Raw genomic sequence first — 23,553 nt, forward strand, 5'->3', positions numbered from 1 at the left:
TTGCCTATCCACCTTAAATCTTTCTTTCTTTATTATTTTATCTGTGTTTTATTATTGCTCTTGGTTGTACAGTGTCCTTGAGTGTTATGAAAGGCGCTTGCAAATGTGATGTATTATTATAATTATTATTATTATTTCAGAATGTTCCAAAGGGAGAGGTGGTCAACTGTATCAAAGGCAGCTTTGAGATCTATGAAGGCTATAAAGAGATGTTGGTCCTTCCGAAACTCTCTGACCTTCTCAACAATGAGTCGAACTGCGGAAATGTGATCTATAGTGGACCGGTTGGGCATGAAGCCAGCTTGTTGGGGGAAGCGATGGCTTCGAATGGCGGGAAGGGCGCGGGTGAGAAGGATCCGGGTGAACAGTTTTGTGGGTATGGAGAGCAGTGAGATGCCTCTGTAGTTGTTGCAGAGTTGCTTGTCGCCTTCCCGCTTCCAGAATGGCAGGATGATGCCTCGGGTCCAGTCTGTGGGGGGCTGTTCTGCCACCCACACATGGTTAACGATGTGGGTGAGCCACTGGGCCATGGAGTCACCACCTTCTTTGAGCAGCTCTGCAGTGATGGCACAGATTCCAGGGGCCTTGTGATTTTTTAGTGATTTTATTGCTGCTCTGACCTTGTCGATTGTGACTGGGTCAGTTTTGCAGTTGGGGTTGGGGGTGGTGGAGTTGGCAGCAGCAACAAGACAGGGGTCAGTGGGAACTGGAGGATGATGAAGGAGGTTGCTGAAGTGCTCTTTCCAGCGTTCAAGGCAGTCTATTTCAGCGGTGATGTGATTTCCACTGGCATCCTTCATGAGGACGGTCTTGATGCGTGGTCCAATGCGGGCTTGGTGCAGCATTTGAAAGACCTGTCTAAGGTCGTTGCGCTGTGCTGCTGATTCCATGCGTTCAGCCTCTTCTCCCCAGTATCTCTCCCTGTCAGTTGCAATTGCCGGATTTCGTGCTGCATTCAGCCTCCGGTACTCTGTGATATCACTGCGCAGGCGGGCAGCACGGCGGCGGTCAATGATGTCGAGGGTCAGCTGTGAGATCCATGGTTGTTTGGGAAGAGATCTTGATGTTCCCAATACATCCTGGGCAGACTGGTTGACCTTTAGTTTGAAAGTCTCCCAGTCCGCGATGTCATCATCGGCCAAGGCGGTGAAGGCATTGATGATGGAGCGGCGATATGCAGAGGCAGTGGTGGGGTCGCAGAGTCTGGAAGACATTAAGCGTGGTTGTGGCCTGATAGATGGGTCTGCTCGTATTTTAAGTCGTAGCTGGGCAACCAACAGGCGGTGTTGCCCAACTGTGCTCTTCTGAAGACCCTGCAGTTGGTGACGGAGGATCGCCAGCGGCGGGAGATGATGATGTGGTCTATCGCCTTCCGGGTTCTTCCATCAGGACTATACCAGGTCCAGTGATGGATCTGCTTGCGGGGGAACCATGTGTCGGTGATACAGAGGTTATTTGAATGGCAGAGGAGAAGCAGACGTTTGCCGTTATCATTTGTGGTGTTGTCGACAAAGGTGGTGCCAATGGGTTGTGTGGGGGTTAGGTGAGATGGTCCTTCTCTGGAGGAGGAAGAGAAGGTTGCATTGGCGTCAGTGGGGATGATGACGATGTCATGTGGTGGGGTTTGGCTAACGACCTGATGGAGTTGGTCGAAGAAGGTGTCCTTCACTGTATCATCGGCGACATCTGTGGGGGCGTAAGCAACGATGACTGTCATCTTGCCATGTCGGTGGAGGAACCGTGCAGACAGGAGTCGATCGTTAATTGGGATCCAGCTGATAAAATGGTTCAATGATTTGTTGTTTACGATGATACTAATGCAGCGTGTTATACCGGAGACAAATTCCTTGTGTGTTCTACATACTTGGCCAATAAAGATGATTCTGATTCTGATTCTGAAGTGATTGCCGTGTATGTTTGGACATGGCCAGCGCAACTCCATGGAGGCCCGTCCGGATTTCAGGGCCACTCCATATGAAGCAGTGTTCTCCTCCTGTAATTTCGCCGCTGCCTTGCCATCTTGATTCACACAGACCCGCCATGGTGATTTTGTAGCGGGAGAGCTCCAAGGACAGCAGTGAAGGAGCTCCAGCCCGAAGAAGTGTTCGGACGTTCCATGTAGCAATGTGCGTCTATAGGCGTAGGTCAATCCGTACTCGTTGGTCGGGGGCGTTCCGATGTCTTGTCTTGTCTTTTTTTTTTTTTTTTTTTCTGCTTGGCTCTCGACGAAGGCGGACGCTTCTGCTCTGCTCCCTGCCCCCCCACTTTTTTTTCCCTGCTCGCCACTTAGTCTTCTTGTGCTGTCTTTTTGTCCAATTTTTTTCCCTAGCCTCCTACCGTGTTTTCATCCGAAGAACTAACCATGGAATTAGTTGGCTGGTCTCTCAATGTAATTGACAAAAAAATTTCGACGAAAAGAGCGGGCAGTGGGGAGCCTGCTTGCCCTCCGGGGACACTTGCTGCCGGATACGCCCTGGATCCATGGAGAAAGTGGAGACCGGTGTGCCTGACAGTACTGTCCGTGGAGGATGTGGAAGACATCTACATTATTGGCCTTTTGATAACAGTTATGCTGCTGTTTGGTGTTGGCAGCTTGCTGTTCTATCGCAAAATTCAACCGACGGGAGCGGCTCTATTGGAAGTGAAGAAGCTGCCGGTCACTCTGGATGGCTTGGCGCGAATGTCCAACACTCAGACTCAAGCGGTGACTGAGCTCAACCGCAATATTGTTGTGATTTTGGAGTGACTCCGCGCGATCGATAATACCATGGAGACGTTGGAATCCACGCTGCGGAAAGAATTTCTGGATCAGACTGATCGGCGCCACTGAGGAGATACAGACCGAGGACTCAAGGCTGTCTGGAATTGTTGGCGGCCGTCTCTCCAAAACAAACAACGCTATCTGGCCTTTCCCCTGGATGGAAATACGCACGGAGTCTAGGGCCCCCACCACCACCCCCCTCCTTCTCGGCCAAAGACTGATAAGCCGGGACTGTCTTCACGATGAGCAGACCTCGACGATGCAGCTATGACCTGCACACGCATACACATACATAACTGGACAACCACACACGCATACACATCCTTGTTATCACCGTCTTCATCGCTCCGATTCTTTTTCCCCCGTGACGTGGTTCGACATGCAGAGCGCTCGTGTGAATCCGTGCAGCTGGTCATTTCGGCCGCGTCACGGTTACCCCTCTCAACCCCCCCCCCCCCCCCCCTTCCCATTCATCCTCCCCCTTATTACATGTTATGTCTTGTGACTTGTTGTAACTGTCATATGCTTATTTCTGTGCTAGGGTCTTTTTTTTAAGCCTGGACTTAAATTATCCTCGGAAGAGGATAGTTCGAGCGTGTTTTTTTTTTCCCTCTCCCGACCCAGCGTTTTTTCCTTTCTGAATTCTGATTGTAATTTCCCCATTGCGGGACAAATAAAGGATATCTTATCTTATCTTGGTTTGGGCAGTCCGGTTACTTCTGGTCGGTTTCGTAACAATAAATTTCTCCTGAGTGGGTTGTTGGCCCTCTGCAGGATAGTCGGATGATGGGGCTGCCACCTTAGCGGCGTACCGACACACCGTTGGGACCTTGATAGTCTGGAACCTCCCCGGAAGACCGGCCCGCCAAGGGAGACCCTAGCTGGAGCAAGCTCCAGACGGTAACGCTCTCCGGATCATTGGAACACACAAGCCTCCTTGCCACGGCAAGGCCAGGACCCACAAGGAGGCAGACCCCACACCAGATGGCTTGATGTCATCAGAGAGGATCTCAAACACCAGGGCCTTACCCTGGAGGATGCAGCGGACCTGGCCCATGACCGTGGTCATTGGCGGGCCCTGGTGAAGCTGATCGGCTCTACGCACTGCGACGACCCAGCCGAATGAGACTGGGCCTCCGCGTCGCAAGAGCATTTATTATTATTATTATATTGTGGACTGATGAAACTAAAATTATCCTTTTTTGGTCCAGGGGCCACAGACTGTGTGTGAGACGACTCCCATACTCTGAATTCAAACCTCAGTACACATTGAAGACAGTGAAGCATAGTGGTGCAAGTATCATGGTCTGGGCATGTTTCTCCTACTCTGGTGTTGGGCCCATTTATCGCATGGATCAGTTTGTGTCTGTCAAGATACTTGAAGAGGTTATGTTGCCTTATGCTGAAGAGGACATGCCCTTGAAATGGGTGTTTCAACAAGACAATGACCCCAAACACACCAGTAGACGAGCAAAGTCTTGGTTCCAAACCAATAAAATTAATGGTAGGGAGTGGCCAGCCCAATCCCCAGATCTCAATCCAATCGAGAATTTGGGGAGTGATATCAAAAATGCGGTTTGTGAAGCAAAACCAAGAAATATAAATGAATTGTGGAATGTTGTTAAGCAATCATGGAGTGAAATAACAACTGAAAGGTGTCACAAGTTGGTTGACTCTATGCCACACAGATGTGAAGCAGTTATAAAAACTGTGGTCATGCAACTAAATATTAGGATTGCTAAATCCTACCTTTTTGTTTTGGAAATACAAACTAGTTTTGAGTTTGTACACTCAACAGCAGACATTGCTATTTTTTGAACACACCCCTTTGAACTATTTGCCCAATTGCACAGCCTTCGGAACGTGCCGATTATAAATGCTGGGTTTTGTTTGTTTTCTGAGAATCTACTGCACCTACTGGTAACTTGTCTGGCATGTAACAATAAAAAATATACTAAAAACCAGGGATATTCTGGTTAGTCACATTGCACTGCTATTATTTTGAACAGCACTGGACACTTTCCATTCATTGTGCCGATAATTCTCACATCCTGCTCCATTTTCACCTCTCCACTCCTCACCGCTGCTGACTACGCCCACTCAACTCCAATGGGAGCTTTGGCTAAACAAGCCCCAACATAATGGCAGCCAATCAATCAATGTCCACTTCAGGCTGTGACTGACAGTTGTTTCCCCACCCTCAACAACTCGAACACAGGAAGCCAATGCATAAAAAAGGGCGATTAGAAAAAAGCAAGCCACTTACAGAAACAAAAGAGGCAGCGATTAAAATATAGATTAATGCAATTTAAGAAAAATAACGCGCTAAAAGGTGATGTAATTCGTGTGTGTGTGTAAAAAAACCTTGTGATGAATGGATCTCAGTTCCTCTTGCCCGGATGTTTTTCAAAGGTGGGTCACCAGGGCCCCCCTCTGGATCCAGGCCTGGAGGTGGAGCTCGTTGACGAGCGCCTGGTGGCCAGGCCTACACCCATGGGGCCCGGCCCGGCTAAGCCCAAAGAGGCAACGTGGGTCGTCCTTCTCATGGGCTCACCACCCATGGGAGGGGCCAAATGGTTCGGGTGCAGTGTGAGCTGGGCGGCAGCCGAAGACGGGGACCAGTCCGATCCTCGGCGACAGAAGCGAGCTCGAGGGATGTGGAATGTCACCTCTCTTGCAGGGAAGGAGCCCAAGCTGGTGTGCGAGGAAGAGAAGTTCCGACTGGATGTAGTCGGACTTGCCTCCACACACAGCCTGGGCTCTGGTACCAGTTCTCTCAAGAGGGGTTGGACTCTCTTTCACTCTTGAGTTGCCCACGGTGAGAGGCGTAGAGCTAGTGTGGGCATACTAATTGTCCCCCGGCTCAGCGCCTGTACATTGGAGTTCACACTGGTAGACGAGAGGGTTGCCTCCCTCCGCCTTCGGGTGGGGGGGACGGGTCCTGACTGTTGTTTGTGCGTACGCACCCAACAGCAGTTCAGCATACTCACCTATTTTGGAGTCTTTGGGGGGTGTGCTGGAGAGTACTCCTGCTGGGGACTCCCTTGTTCTGCTGGGGGACTTCAATGCTCACGTGGGCAATGACAGTGAGACCTGGGCAGTGAGACGCCAGCTGCAACTTGGTGTTTTTGTCATGATTGCACACATGTACGTAATTTTCATTCACATACACACCCATAGTCTAACAAGTTCACTGTGTCTTCAACAGCCCTCACCCTATAGGTTGGATACCCCCCTGTATTAGATTCCCATTGAGAAGTAAATTAGAGGGTGAACGGGGAGATCATTGGGGTGACGTACAGAGAACTGAACCCTCACGCTTCTCCTCGTTTCCCCCTTTGAGTGATTGGTACCAGAATCCAGTGTGTCCTCTCCTCATTGGGTCTTTATTATGAATGTCTAATTCAGTGTTTTTCAAACCATGTTCCGTGGCAATTGTCAGGTGTGCCGTGGGAAATTATCTAAGATGTATGCCTGTGCGGTCGATCGCCTGGAAGAGTAACCATGTAGTACTCTTCCATACCGGCAGGAAGCAGCAGCGAGGAAATTGCCTTCCGCTTCTAGACAAGCGAAATTTCCAATTCGAGGCAAAAAAATGAAAGGTATCTTTCATTTAGATTTACGTGTACCGGAGATGCAACAGCACCAATGTCCTCTCCTCATTGGGTCTTTATTATGAATGTCTAATTCAGTGTTTTTCAAACCCTGTGCTGTGGAATTGTCAGGTGTGCCGTGGGAAATTATCCAATATGTATGCCTGTGCGGTCGATCGCCTGTAAGAGTAACCATGTAGTACTCTTCCATACCGGTAGGAAGCAGCAGTAGCTAGGAAATTGACTTCCGCTTCGAGACAAGTGAAATTTCTGGATGCGAGGCAATACAATGAAAGGTATCTTTCATTTAGATTTACATTTACCGGAGATGCAACAGCACCAATGTTCCCTCTAAGCACACTGGTCGCACACTCTCAGCGCGCCAGAAAATCTATCGAGCACAGTGAATGCACTGCAAATGAATTAGATTTGAACTTTTTATTTTCTGAATCAATTTGCTGTGTAATTCAGTGTGTAACAGGTGTCCAGCCAATCACACGATACGATGCAATGACGCCATGCAGCTAATCACGGCATTGACAGTACTTACGCATCCATAACGATAACTGTGCGGGGGCGATCAGTGACACGAATGCTCATCCTTTATCATGGTGAAACGACCGGGCAGTGAATGTGATACATCGACTCCCCAAACCAAAATAAGACTGAACTGCATTTTTTTTTTTTAAATTGGAATGACTCTCGGAGTATGTGCAAATAGAAGAACAAGCAGTGAAACTCTGTGATCTATATATATTTTTTTCTTATCCCCCAATTTTGCTGATGTAGACTGCAAATTTCCCCATTGTGGGACGAATAAAGGTTATCTTATATTTTCTTTTTCGAGTGAGAAAGGTCTGCTCTACAAAACATACGATAAGAAAACTTTTATTAGTCTCGCAATGGAGAAATTCCCAATTCACAGCAGCAAAGTTATGAAAGAAAGAAGAAGAAAGAACATTTGAAATCAGGCGCCGACAGGTATGGCAGCCTCGGTCACACGCTCCCTAGTATTATCCCTGTTTTTGTCATTTTCGTTTTTGGCGACCCTGAGCGGCTTACTTACACGAGGGAAAAGTTGCTGCGCATTGGGGAGTCTACGCTCGGTCTTTTTTCACCAGCACACGAAGATCCACAAGGTTTTTCTGAGCTAATCGCGAGCGGAGCGGCTGCGCTGTACGGAGCATGGAAACGCCGCCGGAGGAGGGGGAAGCGAGCCGACGTGCTCGTCAAGCTCCGGCAGCGCGGATTTCGAACCCCGCTCCCATCGATCCATCTTGCTAATCTACGATCTCTGCCAAGCAAGATGGATGAACTTCTCCTCACAAAGACCACCAACACCTTTGCACGTTCTGCTGCGCTCTGCTTCACTGAAACCTGGCTCAGTGACCGCCACCCGGATTCCATGCTACATCTACCCGGCTTCCGCCTTCTCTGAGCCGACCGCGACACGGAGCTATCAGGGAAATCGAAAGGTGGTGGGATTTGCTTGTATATCAACGAAGAATGGTGCACTGATGTCACGAAGCTCGACGCACACTGCAGCCCGGACCTGGAGTCGTAGTCTTAAAACTGCAAGCCATTCTACTCACCACGTGAGTTCACCTCCTTTTTACTAGTCAGTGTTTACATTGCGCCACAAGCTAACGCTAACACGGCGATACAAACGCTAGCCGAACAAGTAAACAAAGTCGAACTAAAATACCCAGAGTCACCCCTGATCATTTTGGGCGATTTTAATAGAGCACATCTTAACCGTGAACTTCCCAGATATAAGCAGCACATCAACTGTTTCACCAGAGAAGGCAACATTCTAGACCACTGCTGTACAACAATCAAAAATTCATACCGATCGGTCGCCCGTGCAGCATTGGGTCTTTCTGACCACAATTTAATCCACTTAATACCTACATACCGACAGAAACTCAAATGTGCTAAACCGGTTGTTAAGACTGTGAAAAAATGGACAGATGAAGCAAAGCTAGCTCTACAAGAATGCTTAGACTGCACTGATTGGGGCGTCTTTGAAACTTCAACGGGCACACTGGATGAACACACAGACACTGTAACATCATACATCAGTTTCTGTGAGGACATGTGTGTACCAACGAAGTCCTTCCGCTCCTTCAACAATAACAAGCCATGGTTTACTCCCAAACTCAGGCAACTCAGGAAAGAGAAAGAGGCCAGTTCTCTGCTAACGACTCTGCATCTGTGTGGAATGGTCTGAAAGTAATCACCAACTATAGAATGCCATCCCCCCAAACAGTGAACAATAAGGGTCTTGCTAATGAACTAAACATGTTTTTCTGCCGATTTGAAAAGGACACCCCCATTTCCCACACACACCCACCTCTACCAGAAACTACTCTATCTACCCCCCCACCCTCTTTTTCTCCACTACAGATCCACAAACAGGACGTGAGACGGCTCTTCAAGCAGCAGAAGATCAAGAAAGCTGCGGGGCCCGACAAAGTGTCCCCCTCCTGCCTGAAAGTCTGCGCTGACCAGCTGGCTCCGGTCTTCACACAAATCTTCAACAGATCCCTGGAGCTGTGCGAGGTCCCATCCTGCTTCAAACAGTCTACCATCATCCCAGTTCCCAAGAAATCGGCAACATCGGAACTGAACGACTATAGGCCTGTCGCCCTGACGTCTGTGGTCATGAAGTCCTTTGAACGCCTTGTGCTGAACCACCAAAAGAACGTCACCGGACCCCTGCTGGACCCTCTCCAGTTTGCCTACCGGGCAAACAGGTCTGTGGAAGACGCAGTCAACATAGGTCTGCACTACATCCTCGAGCACCTCGACAGTACAGGGACCTACGCAAGGATTCTGTTTGTGCATTTCAGCTCTGCATTCAACACCATCATCCCGGAACTCCTCACCCCCAAACTTCTCCACCTCAGTGTGTCCCCTACGATCTGCCAGTGGATCCTCAGCTTCCTGACGGGACGGACACAACAGGTGAGACTGGGAGCAACAACATCATCAACACGCACCACCAGCACTGGAGCCCCACAGGGATGTGTCCTCTCTCCACTGCTCTTCTCCCTCTACACCAACGATTGCACCTCAACAAATCCAGCTGTCAAACTCATAAAGTTCGCAGACGACACCACGGTCATCGGTCTCATCAAAGACGGCGACGAGTCTGCGTACTGCCAACAAGTGGAGCAGCTGGAGCTCTGGTACAGCCGACACAACCTTGGGCTGAACACGCTCAAGACTGTAGAGATGATCGTGGACTTCAGGAAACATTCTTCTCCACAGTTGCCCCTCACACTATCCAACTGCCCTGTGTCAACCGTCAAGACCTTCAAGTTCCTGGGAATCACAGTCTCCCAGGACATGAAGTGGGAAGTCAACACCATCTCCATCCTGAAAAGGGCCCGGCAGAGGATGTACTTCCTGAGGCTGCTGAGGAAGCAAGGCCTGCCACAGGAGGTGCTACGACAGTTCTACACGGCAGTCATCGAATCAATCCTGTGTTTTTCCATCACGGTTTGGTTTGGGGCCACCACAAAAAAGGACAAAATCCGACTTCAACGGACAGTTAGGACGGCGGAAAAAATCATTGGCACCGCCCTACCCACTCTTGAGGACTTGCACACTGCAAGAATCAAGACAAGGGCACGGAAAATCCTCCTGGATCCCCCGCACCCTGCCCACCACCTTTTCCAGCTACTCCCCTCAGGCAGGCGCTACAGATCCATGCGCACCAAACCCAGTAGACACTTAAACAGCTTCTTCCCTCGAGCCATTAACTCCCTAAACAGTCACTGACGTAGTCACTCTTCTTGTACTACAAATACTGCTACTGGTCACTCTAAAATGGTTCAATGATTTTCTGCACCAACTGCACAAACTGTCATAGTATTGTATTCTACCACTGTTCACTTCAGCTCTGCTTGATACTTTGCACATTGTCTCACAGTTGTCACTGGGTGGTACCACCGCACTACGGTTCACTTACATTACGAAATGTCTTTGCATACCTATTTGTCATGTCCTTGTTTACGATGATACTAATGCAGCGTGTTATACCGGAGACAAATTCCTTGTGTGTTCTACATACTTGGCCAATAAAGATGATTCTGATTCTGATTCTGAAGAACAAAATATAGGCGCTGCTGGAAAGGCATGCAGCAAAGCTGAAACTGTAAGCAAAACTAATAAAGGTTTTCTTATCTTAAATTTTCCGATGGAAAAATGCGGACTAAATGGGAGTCGGACTACCACAAGAGATAAATTCAGCAGAAAAGTCATTTGAATGATGTTGGAATTATACAAAGACTCAAGATGGGAAAAGAGATTGGTACAATATTGCGGGAGAGCGTAAACGACCGGGAGAAAAAGAACCGGCCGTCACACAGAAAAAATTTCGACCCTGAGCAAGTTGAAGTCTTAATTGACTATATTTTACTTGCCATTAAAACGAATGCACCAAATATTGGATTGATGTTGATTTGATTCCTATCCAATGTGTTATAATATTGCGTCAATTTTCAATGTTTAAAAAACGCTTATCGTAACATAACACTGAATTGTTAAAATACACTTTTTTCACATTTTCAGGCAGTGGTGTGCCATGGGATTTTTTCGATGAAAGAAATGTGCGTTGGCTGGAAAAAGATTGAAAAACACTGGTTTAATTGATAACCCTGACATGCGGTATGTGCATGTGGGTACCAGCATGTTTAAAATATGAAAACAGTGATTCTACTTAACAAATTTGACTACTATAGTACATGTATTTACTTAAATATTTAATTATAAAATATGATACAATCATTAACATTCATCAGCACTGTCCCCTGAGACAGGTAAAGAGACTTGTGATGGTGGCGTCGAAGGTGGCTCTCATTTTCCGCTCTGACAGTGTAGCCGCCGTTAGCCTCCAGCTAGCTCCTGCCGATGTGTTTAGGATAAGACAATCCATCGGTTTTGATGAGGAGGAGGCAAACAGAAACGGGCTGCTGCTTTCGGTGAAGCCCAAGACCAATCTCTCTCTCTCTCTCTCTCTCTCTCTCTCACTCTCTGTCTCTTTCTCTCACCCCTCTTTCTCGCTCTCTCTCTGCTCGCCATGCACGAAGCAAATAGAAGAGACAGTATGCCAGAGAATCAACAGCATGACGTGTCACACACAAGGCTTCCCAAGTGTCTCGTCACGCTGGGTGGGGCTTCGAATATACCCAGCATATCAGCTCACAGGATGAATCCACTTGTGCTGTCATTGGTCAACATCGCACCAGAAACCAATCATGCGCCTTGAGGCAGTGCCTGTTGCCTAATAGTACAGGCATGTACAAAACCTCTGAATTGTTCGGCATTTTTTTTCTGAATACAGTACTTTGGAAAAAAATTCAAAATGTGAAGTACAGAAGCCGCGATAAATGAAGCGCGATATAGTAAGGGATCAATGTATAGTAATCGCGTTTTTTCACGGTTAGGAAACGCCCCACGAAAGGTGAAAATCACGCAGTAGAATTTGCGCTCTGGACTTATCCACCACTCAAAAATGTGCAATGTCACGCTCTGTGCAAGTCTTTTTCACAAATGCCCAAGGATAAAAAAAATTAATAAACCACCACCATGGATAAAAATAATCAAAGAATGAAAGAAAAATCCACCACTAATATATGATGCTGGTTATGTCATATTTTGAGTTGTAATCTGAACTAATCAAGCTCTCTGAGTAACCCTCATTGTAATTCTAAACCAGAATTCCATGGGTGTTTTTGTCTTTTTGTGTCTTGCAGATATCAGCGAAGATGCTTGTCCTGAGCGGCTGGATGAAGAGCCCTTTCACATTAAAGAGGAAGAGGTCCTATACATTAAAAGAAAGGAGGAGCCAGAGCACTCTTGCACGAAAGATGGTGATAACACATCATCAAATGTTGATGATGATGAGGATGAAGAGTCTGATGGTGATCTGACATGTCACATTGACAACAAACCCTGGAAATGTTCTCAGTGTGGGAAGATGTTTACTTGTCAGAGTGTTTTGAAAGTACATGTGAGAACCCACACTGGTGAGAAGCCTTTTGCCTGCTTAGTTTGTGGCCAAAGATTCTCGCTGAACACATACTTAAAAATACACACAAGAACACACACTGGTGAGAAACCTTTTTCCTGCTCAGTGTGTGGCCAAAGATTCTCTGAGAAGGGAAACTTAAAAAGACACACCAGAACACACACTGGTGAGAAACCTTTTTCCTGCTTAGTTTGTGGCCAAAGATTCGCTCAGAAGGGAACCTTAGAAAGACACACGAGAACACACACTGGTGAGAAACCTTTTTCCTGCTTAGTTTGTGGCCAAAGATTCTCTCAGAAGGGAAGCTTAAAAAAGCACGGAAGAATCCACACTGGTGAGAAACCTTTTTCCTGCATAGTCTGTGGCCAAAGATTCTCTCAGAAGGAACCCTTAAAAATGCACGTAAGAATACACACAGGTGAGAAACCTTTTACCTGCTTAGTTTGTGGCCAAAGATTCTCTAGGAAGGGAAACTTAAAAACACACTCCAGAACACACACTGGTGAGAAACCGTTTGCCTGCTCAGTTTGTGGCCAAAGATTCTCTCGTAAGGGATACTTAATGAACCACACAAGAACCCACACTGGTGAGAAACCTTTTTCCTTCTCAGTTTGTGGCCAAAGATTTTTGTGGAAGAATCACAAGTGTGATGATGCGATGAACAGTTATCAATGAAATTTTCACCTCCCATTTAATCAGGCGAATTGTATTTCATCTACCTTCTTATTTAGATGCTGAAGTTTTCTTTTCCTTGAGTGCTTTGAAAAGGTTTTTTTTTTTTGGTTGTTGAAATGAATTTGAAAATTAGCATTGTTAATGATGTTACAATACTTTTGGATTCTTCATTTTATCCTCGTCTCACCCCTCGGGTGGTGTCCGTCCCTCATTCAGCTCGGATCCTCTACCAGAGGCCAGGAAGCTTGAGGGTTCTGCGCAGTATCCTTGCTGTTCCCAGCACTGCACATTTCTGGACTGAGATGTCCGATGTTGTTCCCGGGATCTGTTGCAACCACTCATCTAGTTTGGGGGTCACTGCCCCGAGTGCTCCGACCACCACAGGCACGACTGTCACCTTTACCTTCCAGGCTCTCTCCAGCTCCTCTCTGAGCCCTTGGTATTTCTCGAGTTTCTCGTGTTCGTTCTTTCTGATGTTTCCATCACTTGGGACCGCTCCATCCACGACAACGGCTTTCCTCTGCCCTTTATCTATGATCATGATATCTGGTTGGCTCGCTATTACCATCTTGTCAGTCTGGATCTGGAAGTCCCACAGGATCTTCGCTCTGTCATTCTCCACCACCTTCGGAGGTGTTTCCCATTTTGACCTTGGGGTTTCCAGTCCATACTCCGCACAGATGTTTCGGTAGACTATGCCAGCCACCTGGTTATGGCGTTCCATGTCGGCTTTCCCTGCCAGCATCTTACACCCTGCAGTTATGTGTTGGATCGTCTCAGGTGCCTCTTTGCACAACCTACACCTTGGGTCTTGTCTGGTGTGGTATATCTGGGCCTCGATGGCTCTGGTGCTCAGGGCCTGCTCCTGAGCAGCCAGGATGAGTGCCTCTGTGCTGTCCTTTAGCCCAGCCCTCTCTGGCCACTGATAGGACTTCTTGAGATCAGCCACTTCAGTTATGGTCCGGTGGTACATCCCGTGTAGGGGCTTGTCCTCCCATGATGGTCCCTCTTCCAGCGCCTCATCCTCTGTTCCCCATTGTCCGATGCATTCTCTGAGTACGTCATCCATTGGAGCGTTCTCCTTGATGTATTCATGGAGCTTGGATGTTTCATCCTGGACAGTGGCTCTCACACTCACTAGTCCCCGGCCTCCTTCCTTTCGGCTTGCATACAGTCTCAGGGTACTGGATTTGGGATGGAACCCTCCATGCATGGTTAGGAGCTTTCGGGTCTTAACGTCCGTGGTCTGAATCTCTTCCTTTGGCCACCTTATTATTCCTGTAGGGTATCTGATCACTGGCAGGGCATAGCTGTTTATTGCCCGGGTCTTAGTCTTGCCATTGAGCTGGCTTCTTAGGACTTGCCTCACTCGCTGGAGGTATTTGGCCGTAGCCGCTTTCCTTGTTGCCAGTTCGAGGTTGCCATTGGCTTGTGGTATACCGAGGTACTTGTAGCTGTCCTCAATGTCTGCTATTGTTCCTTCAGGGTGTGAGACCACTTCAGTGCGGACTGCCTTTCCTATCTTAGTCACCATCCGACTACATTTCTCAAGCCCGAATGACATCCCGATGTCGCTGCTGTAGATCCTGGTTGTGTGGATCAGGGAGTCTATGTCCCTTTCGCTCTTAGCATACAGCTTTATGTCATCCATGTAGAGGAGGTGACTGATCATAGCTCCATTTCTGAGGCGGTATCCATAGCCTGTCTTGGTGATTACTTGACTTAGGGGGTTCAGTCCTATGCAGAACAGCAGTGGGGAGAGTGCATCACCTTGGTATATGCCACATTTGATGGACACTTGGGTAAGTGGCTTGCCATTGGCTTCAAGTGTGGTTTTCCACATCCTCATCGAGTTTGCAACGAAGGCTCTTAGGGTCCTGTTCACCTTATACAACTCCAAGCATTCAGTGATCCATGTATGTGGCATCGAGTCATAGGCTTTCTTGTAATCAATCCAGGCTGTGCACAGGTTGGTACGTCGGGACCTGCAGTCTTGTGCGACTGTTCTGTCAACCAGGAGCTGATGTTTGGCTCCTCTGGTATCTCTACCAATGCCCTTCTGTGCTTCGCTCATGTATTGATCCATGTGTCTACTTATCTTAGCCGCAATGATGCCTGACATGAGCTTCCATGTTGTGGAGAGACAGGTTATTGGCCGATAGTTGGATGGGACTGCACCCTTTGAGGGATCCTTCATGATCAGGATCTTTCGCCCTTCGGTTAGCCATCCTGGGTGAGTCCCATCCCTCAGCAGCTGGTTCATTTGTGCTGCTAGGCGCTCATGGAGTGCTGTGAGTTTCTTTAGCCAGTAGGTGTGGACCATGTCCGGGCCTGGTGCTGTCCAGTTCTTCATATCTGAGACTCTTTTCTGTATGTCTGGCACTGTTATGGTAACTGGGTTCTGTTCAGGGAGGTTGCTGTGCTCCTCTCTCAGGGTCACCAGCCATTGTGCACTGCTGTTATGTGCAACCTCCTTCTCCCATATGCCTTTCCAGTACCTTTCAGTTTCCAGTCTTGGTGGGTAGCTCTGTTATTAGGACCCTTCCACTGAGCGTACACTTTCGCAGGTTGTGTTGCGAACAGCCTGTTTATTCGTCTGGCCTCATTCTCTTTCGTGTATGCGGCTGGACAAGGCTTGGAGCCTTTGTTTGGCAGTTTCGAGTGCTTCAGGTATGGTCATCTGGATGTATCTCTCGGGTATTGGCCTTTTCATCACACCTCTCTGGGCCTCTGTCAATTGACTCACATCTTTCCGAGCCGCCTTGATCTTAGCCTCCAACCATCTTTTCCATGGTGGGACATTTTCCATTTTGTCATGAAATGTGAAGGAGCCGTATGAATTGTTGTTTGATACTGTGTGATACTTGCTGGCGAATAAAGTTTTCTTTGCTCAAAAACCATGGATCCGCCATGTCTTCTTCAATATCCCTACCTCAATATCGGAGAGATTCATGACTGGTGAGGCAATATTTTCCTGGAGTGAGAAATAAAAACAGAAGGTTGCCTGTATTTAAATGTGGACCATCATTGTAACATGTCTCAAATCAGGTCAGAATGGAATTCCTGAACGCCCTTTGGGCCGGGAGGTCCGAGCTGTGAAGTCAGCAAAAAATGAGTTCCCAATTTCACTCAAAAGAAAGGAAGACTGTGAATGACTAAACATCCTCCAACCATCTATTTTCTGATCTGCTTTATCCTCACAAGGGTCGTGGGTGTGCTGGAGCCTATTGTTTGAATACATGTAATTCTGTTATCCCATATTTACTCTCAGTTTAACTTCAAAACCTTTGTTCCAGAGTTCATCCATCCATCCATTTTCCGAACCGCTTGATCCTCACTCGGGTGCTGGAGCCTATCCCAGCCGTCTTCGGGCAGTAGGCGGAGGACACCCTGAATCAGTTGCCAGCCAATCGCAGGGCACACAGAGACGAACAACCATCCACGCCCACACTCACACCTAGGGACAATTTAGAGCGTCCAATCAGCCTGCCATGCATGTTTTTGGAATGTGGGAGGAAACCGGAGCACCCGGAGAAAACCCACGCAGGCCCGGGGAGAACATGCAAACTCCACACAGGGAGGCCGGAGCTGGAATCGAACCCGGTACCTCTGCACTGTGAAGCCGACGTGCTAACCACTGGACTACCGGGCCACCCGTTCCAGAGTTTGACTTCGCAAATACTGTACCTCATTTGCAATGGGGGAGGTTTATTATGGGAGACTTGTCGGCTTGGGAGAGCTCAGCCGGCTCCTGTTTTGGCTCTTAAGTGAACATCCTTTTGTTCAGTTAACGGCTTCTGATCAAAGTAACTATTGCTTGTGAGAAGATAACATCAACCCCAGGACACAATGTGAGGGACATCCACAGCTGTGTTCGCGGACCACCGAACTCCAGCAGGAGCCACCTGAGACCACAGGAATGAACTGTGTGTTCTCATTGAATGTCTCCTCGACTGAAACTGTTGTGAAATGTGCAAATTTGTTCAGCGAAAATGTCGGTGCTGATGGACAGTCTGCGGCTGGATGGATGCATGGATTGAGGAGCCGACGATGAGAAGAAAGGAGCGTCAGCGCAGAGCGCCGATGCTTTTGTGGAACTGGGAGTCGCGGCTTGGAATTGAAGCGGACTTACATGGGACAGGAGAGGAGAGCCAATCTCTCTTTTTCGTTAATGGATGTAACAGCTTCTTGTTGCTTTCAAGCTTAGCTTGTAGCAGACGTGTGCACATTGCAGCATGACGTCTTTGATCCACTGGTGAAAAGGACACTTTGATTCGCTCCTCTTTCATCTGTAACTGCTTCAGACAACAAAGTGTATGCAGGAAAGTGGTTAAGAGTGCACAATTATCTGTCTCGTGTTGTTTTGTATTATTTTCTCTTTTTTTTTGTTAACTTTTCTTTTGATGGCGGCGCGGACACCCGCAGTGGTTCCTCTTGTTTTGTGTGAGAGGGAAGAAATTTAATCTGTGCTGAATGTTTCACATACAGGACATTTGACAATAAAGTTTAATCCAATCCAATCCAATCCAATCCAAATGCTCCCCATACCCATTAGAAGATCGTGTATCAGGGACATTTTTTCAAGAAATGCAAGGAGACAAACGTGGTCTCTTCAGAGTTGCCCCGGAACCTGTCATGGTTTACATGGCAGAGCCAGCTGGAGAGCTGCTCCAAGATTGTAAACCGAGACATGTTTTCGCACACTCTCTCTTGCAAGAAAGACAACCATGCCTGCCTACTGAGTCTTCCTGTTCCCGATGTATGCTTTGCATCAGATTATCAGCATAAACCTAACAATATTCACATTTAACTTGGTGTTACCAGGTGACCGTAAGTAATCGTCCTGGGTACCGTGAAATAGTGCAGGGTCCGACATTAAGGCAATTTGTTTTTCACACTGTTTTCTTGCCTCACCTAACTGCTCAGAGCACCACAACAATTTTCAGATCATACAATATTTTGTTTAAAAGCAAGAATTCTTCAGTTTCAACATATTTAATAATAAAATTTGTACTGGACCTACCAAGCCAACATCTGGAATGCCCAGGGTGGCCCAACACAATGCATCATGGTCCAGGTCCATTGGTCCACCGTCAATGTTGGACCCAGGACTGATTCTCGCTCCGCACCGCCGTCCGCGGTACGTCGTCGTGTCCCACTGACACTCACACCAGTGCACACCAACCTTTAATTGGGTCAGAATGCCAGGACATGACGGGAAGCATCACCGTGACCACAGAACCTAGCTCAGGCTGAAATCAATCAGCTGGGAAAGCATGAGAGTGAGGACATAAGGGTCCTTGGTTTGCTCCTAGGTTTCAGTATTAAAAACACACGTGTGTGTTTCCTCCACACAAGTCCTTTGTCTATTGATGTTGATCATTTTTCGTTGAGTGCTGATTCATTTGCATCACAGCACTCTTTCTAGTCCAGTGTGAGCCATGAGTATGGATGAATTGAGAACCTTTTTGTAGGCCAGTTCCATATGGTCTCCTGCCGGTCGACACATCCACGCTTTGCTTTTGTCTTTGGTCTCCTTCAGCAGGTTGTGGATCAGCTTCTCCACATAAGGATGGTTGGATCCTTCATCAATCTCCTCGTCTTCTTCGTCCAATTCCTCTATGTCATACTGGTGTATGTTACCCAGCTCACCCAGAGGAGGTGCTGCAAGCTCAGCTTCCATGTAAGAGTTACAGGATTTGATGACCATCATGTGGACTCTTGACCACAGTTGTCTTTTGACCAACTGTGGACCATCCTGAGCCCGCCCACCAAAAGACAGAAATAGCTCAGGTAGGAGAGTGTCACACACAAATTATTAAGATCTGTGGTTCAACCCTGCATTTTGGCATGTAAGGCACAGAGATTATTTTGTTGTTATGATGACTCAGAGATGAAAGTCCTCCGGATTTTCACGGAATTCTGGGTTTTTCAATTTTTTATGAAAATCTCTCCAGAGAATTGAGGAAAAATTGCCTCAAATTAATCCGGATATTAGTTGACAACATTGAATGAAGACGCGTTTGAGTCCGTTGTTTTGCTTTCACGAGCGCAGCCATGTTGAGACACTAACACTAGTAACAGGAAAGAGATTTTCTTCTCTTTATAAACTCACTTGGTAAACCCCAGTGGAACGAATAAAAGACACCGTGGACAAGACAGTTGTCGTAAAAAATATATTTGGACAAAAAAGGAAACACACAGATTGGCAGAAAAACGTGCCCGTCGGACTTCGAGTATCGACTCGGCTAGCTTAGCTTAGCTGTTGTCGTGTGTGACGTCGGGTATGTGACGTCGTTGTGTTGCCACTGATTGGTTGAAATCAAAAGACGCGCTTGCGTACATGTTCGCGCTGAAGCAAACACAGCAGAGAGCAGCGGACTATCTACTGCTGAAACGCGCTTCACTTGAGTGGCGTCGCCACAACAGCAATACCCTCGCCTCGCATTCTCATGGCCTCGCCATATCTTGGAGATTTCAAAATTTCGGCAAGAACGGAAGCCACATAAGGTGCACATGTGCACACAAAAGGAAGATTAATCATTGAACGTTGAGTATTTGAATAGCGTTTTGTGTAAACTCATTCATGCGTGATCGGACAGATCTGTGCGTGCGCGCGTGTGTGTGTGTGTGTGTGTATATATATATATATATATATATATACTGTATATATTGTCAGCGACGGGAATTCGAACCGGGAATCAGACGAGGGAAAGGAGAAGAAATATGGAAAAGACTTCATCAAGTCCTTTTCCCCCTCATTCTCTCTCCCACCATCTAATATGATTTTTATCCCGAAGATCAGCTCTCCCGATAACGGGCTAATGTACAAGGGAACCCGGCAGAGAATTAGAGGTGTCAGGATGTGGAAAAAGGGAGGAGCGGTGACAACTGATCTCGACGCTCTCTTACCGATTTTCACTACCCAAGGCCTCGTCCTGTCTTCCTCACCGTTTTTTTCCCTTTATTTCGCGAGCCGACCACTGAGAGAGATTCGCCTAGGTTCTAACTGCCTCCGTTTCATACAAAACTGATTTTGTGCAGTCCACCCGATCTTCCTTCTCTCCGTCTTTGCGTCCCCGACGAGTAGTAGTCTTTTCAGAGTCGGAGAACTAACGGAGCGAATACTGCGCTTTTACGGCAGCTCACTCTCATACATTCTTATGCTGTTGCAATTGGTATCACACCTAGGTAAAGTTTAATCACCGTTGTTACAGTCATTCGGGTTTGTTTTATAAGTCTCATTTTTATAGGTTTGGGCATAACCTAAAGCCGGAGTAAAAGATACATACCGTATTTTCACGACTATAAGGCGCCATTAAAAGTCTAAAATTTTCTCCAAAATGAACAGGACGCCTTATGATGCGGAGCGTCTTGTCTATGCGCTGAGTTCCAAAACCTGACTGACAGCCGACACGCTGTTTATATAGAGAAAAGGCGGAAGTGACTGTGGACAGGCATGCGGCAAAGAAGTCGGCCAATCAGTGAAGGGTGGGCGTGTATATATACATATATGGAGAGAAAGAGAGAGAAAAGGCAGACGTGAGTGACAGGCATGCGGGGAAGCAGTCCGCCAATGAGTGAAGGGTGGGCGTGTAAGTGGACGCTAAAGGGACGCTACAAGCAGGTACCAACACCTGTATAGAGTGTGGCTATGTGCATTGTTGCAAAACAACTTCGGTTTTGGTTTCTAAGAACCCCCGAAAATAAATTCTACAAAGAGACACGCCTACGAAGCTCAGTTCAAACTTCAAGCCATCGGTTATGCTTTTGGCATGCGTGCCCATCTCACAGGAGCGGTGAAAAACCAAGTCAAGCAAATGAACTCCGAGTTATTCCCGGAGGCTTGACTAAAGAACTCCAACCGCTGGACATCGGCATCAACCGGGCGTTCAAAGTAAAGTTGCGAACGGCATGGGAACAATGGATGATCGATGGCAAACACAACTTTACAAAGAGTGAGAGGCAGCGCCGGGCGAGTTACGCCACAATTTGCGAATGGATTGTGGCCGCTTGGACGAACGTGTCTGCTTGCACGAGTTTTGGGCAAAGCCGGCATCATTTCTGTGGAGCCACATGGCAATGGGAGTGACTGACAACGAGAGGGAACACGGCGTTTTTGATGGATTACCGGTACTTGCACAATTGTTCAATTCTGATACAGAGGATGAGGACTTTGATGGATTTCTGGGTGATGATTGATCGAAAAACGTGAGTACATTGTACGATGGCTAAATAAAATACAACGGAACTCCGTTTGGCTTCGTTGCCTTTTTAAAAACGTGTTTTTAGCTTGTATCTGTATGTCTTGGCATGCTACCGTATGCTACAAGCTAACGTGTTTTTAGCGTGCGCGCATGCATGCCGTATGTTTTACCACTTTAAAATTGCGCCCAATGATACAGTGCGTTTTGTCTATGTGTAAAATACAGAAATAGCACCCATTAATGAGACTGCGCCCAACCATACGGTGCGTCGAATGGTCGTGAAAATACGGTAATTTAGTTCGATGGAAGTTTATACGGAAGTCCTTAGACATCGATCTTCGGAGCCTCCTTGCCGTTCACACTTTTTTATTCATAGGAGGGTGTGATGGTAGAGTTTTCGGTTATCGTGAGAGTATTAAGACAAGGACTCATTGCAATCAACGGGGTTTTTTAATGTGATGCTCTTCTTTTCTCACATAATGCGGACCCACCAGCCGGCTGGTTTATTATACACAATTATGATGATAAAAAGAACATCTCCAACCTTTTAATGCTGATTACAATTTTTATTCCAAGTCACTCTTAGATAATGAAAATAGTAATATATCCGCGAAGAAAAGTAGAAAGGATAGAAAATTGAAAGATATCAAAGATATAAAAAGGGTAAATGAGAAAGTTCAATAAAACAAAAGGGTATATCATTTTCACGCAATGACATTATCCCGTAAGCGCATTTCTGAAGCTATTCACTTACTTGTGCCCTCCAGTGTGTCCTCTCACTTGCTGTTGTGATTTTGGCCAACAAGATCCCATTAATTGACTAGTGAAAAGGGCTTAGTTAATGCCAGAAAAGGCCGATATAGCTCAGTTGGGAGCGCGTTAGACTGAAGAATATACGGTCACTTGTGCAACCCCGCTTTTCGGCATGTAAAGCACAGAAACGTTTTCTTTTATGCAATTCCTGTCCTTTTCCTGACTTTTATGATTTTGGCCGATCAGGTCCCATTAATTGACTGATTAAGAGGGCCTAGTTCAAGTTGTAAAGGGCTGAAATATCTCAGTTGGGAGAACATTAGACTGAAGATCTAAAGGTCCCTGCTTTTAGGCATGTAAGACACAGAAATCAACTCAAGAACAACTAACAACTTTGTCAAATGTGCTGTATATGCAACATACAGCACAGATGAAATTTCTTGAATTCATTTCTTTGTTGCGATTACTGTACTACGAACTACCTTATGAAAATTTCTTGGAACAGTAATAGATGCAAAACCATGCTGGAAGCCACATATAGATAATGTTAAAAGAAAAATATCCCAAACCATAGGATCCTCCAGAAAACTAAGGATGTGCTGAATAAGAGATCCTTGTACACATTATACTTTTATAACTTCCATATTTGACCTATTGTGTGGAAATATGGGGAAATGCCAGTAAAACACACTCTGTTTTAAAACTACAATACAAAGCAATCAGAACAATCACTGGCTCCAAATAGACGGAACCCACGAATCCACTGTTTATCAAATTAAACAATGAAATCTCATGACCTGGTTGACTTCAAAATCGCCCAATTAATGTACAAAGCACACAATAACCTCCTTTGCCAAAACATCCAGAAGCTCTTTGAAATTCGAGAAAGTTGTCATAATTTTGTAACCTATACAAAAAAAATTCGAAACACGAACAAACATCAAGCAAAGGAGTGTATCTGTAATAGGTGTAAATCTGTGGAATAATTCTGAAACGGACCTGAAAATGAGTAGCTCTCTTGCTGAGTTCAAAAATGAATTCGAGAGTAGTACAAGAAAACTACACAAATCAGAATTAAGCTGATAAATTCGATACACTCATGAAATATAGCAATACATCAGAAATACATTGATGAGATTATTTAATATATTAATGAAATGGAGCATCCATTATGAATATGAGAAAATCGACATATAAATATGCTCCAATGAGTATATACAAACCGAAAGTTGTAAAAATAGATAAGTACAGCATACATAAGGGTAAAGGCATTTGTTCATATGTAGACTTTCTTTTATATTTTGAAAAATGATCAATTCATATATAATAAGGGGTAGGACTCGATAGATTTTTTTACTTCTTTCTACTCCTTTGAACACATATTTGTGATGATGACTATTTTCTTTTCCTTTTTTATATCTTACCTTCACTTTTTGCCAATTTATTACCGAATTGTATATTTTATATGTTCAATAAACAAACAAATTTATCAGTCAGTTCAGTCTGTTAAGTGGGTTGGCTGCAGGG

The 23,553-nt window shown here is 46.3% G+C and overlaps 1 protein-coding gene across 3 annotated transcripts in view; it reads left to right on the forward strand.

Annotated features, from left to right (window-relative positions):
* Positions 1 to 17,603, forward strand: part of LOC147185877 (uncharacterized) — a 55,006-nt gene extending 37,403 nt beyond the window's left edge. For 2 of the 3 annotated variants that reach the window (XM_086102933.1, XM_086102934.1), the window contains one exon: positions 12,117 to 17,603. In XM_086102933.1, the coding sequence (XP_085959059.1) occupies positions 12,117 to 13,066 (950 nt within the window). In that variant the 3' untranslated portion in view covers positions 13,067 to 17,603. The remainder of the gene's footprint in view (positions 1 to 12,116) is intronic. The other variant, XM_086102935.1, reaches the window with a different exon arrangement.
* The last annotated feature ends 5,950 nt before the right edge of the window (positions 17,604 to 23,553 follow it).

The sequence above is a fragment of the Hippocampus guttulatus genome, chromosome 22, assembly GCF_054856545.1.
Source record: "Hippocampus guttulatus isolate MCC_2025c chromosome 22, RoL_Hgut_1.0, whole genome shotgun sequence".
NCBI classification, from domain to species: Eukaryota; Metazoa; Chordata; class Actinopteri; order Syngnathiformes; family Syngnathidae; genus Hippocampus; species Hippocampus guttulatus.